The sequence below is a fragment of the Amphiprion ocellaris genome, chromosome 11 (genome assembly GCF_022539595.1).
Source record: "Amphiprion ocellaris isolate individual 3 ecotype Okinawa chromosome 11, ASM2253959v1, whole genome shotgun sequence".
NCBI classification, from domain to species: domain Eukaryota; kingdom Metazoa; phylum Chordata; class Actinopteri; family Pomacentridae; genus Amphiprion; species Amphiprion ocellaris.
In genome coordinates this window covers 18344494-18350482 of record NC_072776.1, presented here as the reverse complement: position 1 = coordinate 18350482, position 5989 = coordinate 18344494, and the positions used below count along the sequence as shown (strand labels likewise).

At 38.4% G+C, this 5989-nt stretch overlaps 1 protein-coding gene across 1 annotated transcript; it reads right to left on the bottom strand.

Moving 5' to 3' along the window:
• Window positions 1-351: 351 nt before the first annotated feature.
• On the bottom strand, window positions 352-4041 carry LOC111567228 (olfactory receptor 5F1-like). Its single transcript, XM_055015248.1, has one exon. It carries the CDS (start codon window positions 3990-3992, stop codon window positions 3057-3059), a length of 936 nt encoding a protein of 311 aa, XP_054871223.1. The 5' UTR covers window positions 3993-4041; the 3' UTR covers window positions 352-3056.
• Between the last annotated feature and the right edge of the window lie 1948 nt (window positions 4042-5989).

The window sequence follows — 5989 nt, the reverse complement described above, 5'->3', positions numbered from 1 at the left end:
TGAGACATCAGAATGTCAGATTTTAACTCCGCCCCCTGATGGACCCTCAGGACTGAGACCAGAGGAGGTCAGTCTCACTTAGAACACAGAGGAGGTCACTTCTTTAGGCCTTTATGTTATGGGGGGAAGCAGGAGAACCCAAGCGCAGACACACAGAAACTGGCAGACAGGTGAATAACGGAAAGAGATTTATTTAACCAAATAACTAAACCAATACATAAATGGAGAACTGAACTGGGGGGACAGAACTAAACCAAACTACTAAAACTCTACAAGCAAACTCTATGAATACAAAAACGGAAGTTTACAAAACTGAACTGAATTAACAAAACTAATCTAAGGAGGGGTACTCACAAGATGGGGGAAAACCGAGGGGGAAAACAGGCTGGGGAAAATCCATGAACAGACAGGAGCAAAACAGAGTCCAAGTGGGGGAAATGCAGGATTGAGGGGGAGCAGCAGAGTCCAAGGGAGCAGTCAGGAGTTAGCAGGCTTGGTGGGGAGAAACTGAATCCAGGAGGCAACAGAATCTATGGTCCGATGGGGAATGAGTGAATGAGCAGAGTTTAAATAGTGAGCAGGTGATATTGTGGGCAGGTGAGCTGATTACTGCAATGCGAGTCACGTGCAGTAATCAGCTGACTGCAGGCAGGTGAAGCAGGGAGAGCAAGAGACAGGGACGAGAGAGACAAGAGGGAGAGATGATAGACAGAGAGAGCCAAAGAGAACAGACAGGTCAAAACAGATAGACAGATACAGAGTGAACAGGAGGAAGAAGGAGAGACCAGGAGGGAGAATGAAGGGGAGAAACAGGGACTGGAGCAGGGATCATGACACTTTACTTGATGTCTTTGTTCAACAACTCTAGCAATGGGTCTGAGCATGGCGGCTCTTTAAGTTTGATCACACGTTTTTTCTGTGTGAGTTTTTAACAGTTATCAAGCATTTTTTGCTTTGTGCACAATTAAACAGATTCTTTTCACGCTCTCTCAAATTTCTAAATAAGTAAGAATTTTTATTTCTTCACTATACAACAGTTCTCATTCTGTTGCAACACAGCAACGGGTTACTTTAACTTTTCTTACATAAATAATTTCCCTCTCAAACTTAAAATGATTGGATAAGCAATTTTGATTTATTTCTTAGCTTGTCATAAAAACTTGAGGGAGTTCTGTCTTTACTGAGACATTAACATGTGTGGATCAAGTCCTACACAGGCAAAGAACAAGAATAATCAGGGCTTAATTTATGAAGCTACTGCAGCTCTGGTGCAGGCAAATTCTTCAGTATCATATAGTTTGAAGCTTTCTGGCACAGCGAAGCAAAGTTCACTCTACGTTTGAAAGTTACGTACAATTATTGGGCTCACAGCAATTCTGCTTTGTTGCTCAGGGTTCAGCTTAAATCAAATTTTCTGAAACATTGCAGCAAAGTTTATCATCTATTCAAAGCAACAGTCCTGGAAACTCGCAGTAAATGTCATAAACAAAGTCACAGCATTCAGATAACATCTGGATCTGTAACATCAGTAACACTTTATGATTAAAATTGCACTCGTTAATTTAGGGGCACCATTCTCAGTTTGTCTGAGAAAATTATCAATTTAGACTAAGTGTTGAAGAGACTTTGATGAAAAAGAAATTGCTCACACTCCTTATGAAAGTCGTAAACTCCTTAGTAAGCGACACAGTTGAATCAGTTCTCACCAAAACAAACATGCTAGATGTAAAGAGACTTTTAAATCCTTTAAGCACATCCTAATAGATGCTAATAAATATGTTGTGTGTTCACAGCTTCACATAATGGCTGGACACTGATTTTACAGAGAATAGACAAAACAAACAGATATTTACATCTGAGTTCAACACCATCACAAAAGCTAATTACTTCTGGGCAACTTCAAAATAAAAGCTTTTACATTAAAACTGTCCATAGCAACAATTCACACATATGTCCTGTCAGTTATGTAAGTAATATGTTTTTAGAATTTAACGCATGGGCTATTTATACTAAAGAACAGGAAAATCATTATTTATTCAGCTTTAAAGAACACATCAGTCATAGTGGCTGTGAATTGTGAAGTACATAAAGTGACAATGCTTGTTTGACTGAGCAGAAATGAAGTAATGCAAATATCGCAGGCAATTTCAACCAGGAAAACACTCCAGTGAGCTTAACACAGCTTCAATTTAAACAAGTAAAACACTCATTTAAGAAAAAAGATAGAAGTGGAACTGAATCCTGATAAATTGAAGTATTTCTGATCTTTCAACTGATTTGACAAAAAGAACACACCTCTAAATCTGCTAAAAAAAATAATACTGAAATTCACAGTGTTAATTCTCTTTGAGGTGAACTTTGTAAGATGGAATTATCTTAAATTGATTTTCTGAAAAACAGTCAAAACAGTAGCTGTCAAATTCAAGAGATGAAATGAAGAAACAATATTGGGTTTCAGCCAACATGTTTAAAACTGAGGATCTCATCAGTGTAGAAATTGTTGCCCATAATTATCAGCAACAAATTACAATCAACAAAATCATAGTTGTGGTGATCATCAGACAAAGACATGTCCAGAAAATGTCAAAATGACAGAAAAAATATTTATACAACACAGTTAAAGTCTTTACATGCTGTAAAAATCTCCTTTTTTTCTTGGTGTGATAAATGGCACATGTTGAATCTGTCAATAAGCCACTAGAGTCCTCTAGTGGACTGTTTTTGTTTCAGATAGTCCACCTACATGTTATTCAACAGGTGTTGGGCCTCCCTGTCTTTTGTCTTTTGTGCATGTCCAGTCTATTGAAAAAGCAAAATCACTGCAAATATCTGACATGATCAAAAACATAATCAGAAATATCAGATTTCATATTTACATCTATTGCATTCCTAATTGCTAAACAATTTTCAGGTAAGTGACCATCCAAAATACATTTAGTGTAAATGTATAATTGTACAGCTGTTAAGGTGCCCCTTAGTGGATACATCTGGTTTAAGACATATAATTAAAAAGCATAAAATTCTAAATAAATCAATAATTTGAATGCAATAAAATGCTAATTTACATTAATTTTAAAAGAAACCACACAAACAAATTTCTTTCGAATTTTAGTCAGTTTAAAACCATAAATGAGAGGATTCATAATAGGAGGTATGATGAGAAATTCTATAGACATGAAGTTTGTAAGCATTTGAGGAAAATCTTTTAAAGCAAGTCGCAAAGTCATAAGATCAAAGAGCACAGTGAAAGAAAAAGTGAATAAGGAGGTCAAATGTGGTACACATGTCTGCATGAACTTAGCTCTGTTTTCTAAAGAACTGGTGCAGGTTTTGATGAGATACAAGTAGGACCAAACTATGAAAAGACCATGAAGCACATAAATGGTTATTGTAACATTTCCAAATATGCCATTAATGGTGGTTTCTTCTGGAAAACATGCCAGTTGAACAATGCTCCAGTTCACACAAAACAGTCTGTCAATATGTGAGCTGCATAACTTTACCCTGGATGTTTGATAGATGTTTGTTGCTATAATGCAGAAAGGCATTAACCAACAGAAAAATGCTAACTTAGTGACTCTGTGCTTGGACATGACAGAGTGGTACTCCAGTGGTCGACATATAGCCAGATACCTGTCATAGGCCATGAGAGCAAGAATGGACAGATCACTGCAGGCAAAAGAGTACATGACCAGAGCCTGAACAAGACATCCAGAATAAGAGATAACGTGAACAGGAGAGAGCAGATCCCAGAGAAATTTGGGGTAGAAACCTGTTGTTCCATAAAGTCCATTCATGAAAAAAGCACACAGCAGAATATACATTGGTTCATGGAGGCTGTTATCCAAGATGATGATCACAATCAGAGAAACATTCACCACAAGTATTGTGCAGTAACACAGCAAGCTGAGAAAGAAGATAATAGATCTGTGGTTCACTGTTTCATTTAACCCTGAAAGAACAAACACTGTTATTACAGAAACATTAGCCATCACGGTTGGGAAACTTGATTCTACTTCTCTGTAATGCGTAGCCTGGTGGTGTGTGATCTCTCCTCTACTCTCTGTCTGGTATAGAGCACAGAGACAGTTGGGGGATCTTTAAACCAGCCAATCAGCTCTCTGGACTGAGAACTCACTGCTTTGGAAAATGACAGGGTAAAAACAACAACAACATGTGAAAGTCTAAGATCTCCACCTCCTCTGCTTAGTGGCCGCTATCCCTCCCCTGTTTCCTTCTCCCTGCTTTCCCTTTTTCCCCAGAGGAGCTTGAATAAGGTATTAGCCATGCCTATCTGTTAAAGATCATAAACAGCAGAACGCAGAAGGTTGCTTAAAATTGTTCTGCTGTTTTTATAGTATCAACAAAGACTCCTAATATTGAAAATTTCTCTCATTTTTTTGTTATTACAGCCATAGTAGATGTAGTCATGTGCAGCTAAGGCAGTTTAGAAACCTTCTACAGAAATAAGCAATAGGAGAGAACAAAAATTAATTCCAGCATCACAAATACATTTTAGTAGACTGATTCTGTTGTTGTGTAATACCACACAATTTTCAATTTATACATTTTAGAATTATATTTACACTGAAGATCAAAGTTCTACTAGCAATTTTCATGATCCTTTCAGTGGACAGTGACCAGTACAGTAGCAGACAGACATAAAAAGAAGAGAGAGGCGTATAACATGCTGGAATTAAAGCAGCTTACTGCCATCTTCAAATGCTCAGTTATCAGAAGCAACAGAAACAGAATCAGATATGCTGCAGTCCAAGCAGCACAAACATCATTTAGAGATGGTCTACCAAGAATATTTATACCACATACACTACCAGTCAAAAGTTTTAGAACACCCTTATTTTTCCAGTTTTTAATTGGAAATTTTGCATGTTAAGGTCTCATTGTACTCTGAAATGAAAGTGTACAACAGATAAAGAAATGAAGTTAAAGAAAAAATCTATTTAGAAACCAAAATGTATTCTAAACTTTTGACTCATCAAAGTAGCCACCTTTGGCACATATAACAGCTGAACATACTCATGGCATTCTTTCCACAATGGAAAGAAAATATTCTTCAAGAGAATTCTTCCCAACTCTGTTGCAGAAGTTCCCATATATGTGTGGCACTTGTAGGTTGCTTTGCTTTCACTCTTCTGTCCAGTTCATCTCAAACCAGCTCCATGGGGTTTAAGTCTGGAGACTGCCCTGGACACTCCATGATTTCAAGCTTAGCATCTTGTTCTTTTTCCTAAGGTAATTCTGGCATAGCTTGGGTCATTATCTTGCTGTAGGATGAAGCCCTGACCAACTAGGAACATACCAGAGGGTACTGCATTGAGCTGCAGAGTGCTGTGGTAGATGTTTTGGTTCCTGCATCTGCTGACCCCACTCCATCAGTTTACGTGGCCTACCACTTGGTGGCTGAGTTGCTGTCATTCCCACACACTTCCACTTTCTTATGATACAGCTGACAGTTGACTGTGGAATATTTAGGAGCAAATAAATGTCACGACTGGATTTGTTGCACAGGTGGCATCCTATCACAGTTCCACGCTGGAATTCACTGAGCTCCTGAGAGCGACCCATTCTTTCACAAATGTTTGTAAAAGCAGTCTGCATGCCTAGGTGCTTGATTTTATACACCTGTGGCCATGGAAGTGATTGGAACACCTGATTCTGGTTATTTGGATGGGTGAGCGAATACTTTTGGCAATATAGTGTACCTTCTTCCAGTCTTCAGTAGTCCATTGGCTGTGTTTCATGGCCCAGACAACCCTCTTTTTCTTATTCTGGCATCTTAACAATGTCATTCTTGCTGCATCTCCACCTGTCAAACCTGCAACTCCAAATCTTCTCTTGACAGTTGAAACTGAGACTTCTTACTACGACCACTATTAAGCTGAGCTTGAAGCTGTTGTCCTGTGAGCCGCCTATCATCAAGCTGTTGACTCTCAGAAACTTGTCTTCTGATTCTGTTCTGCCTTTGGGT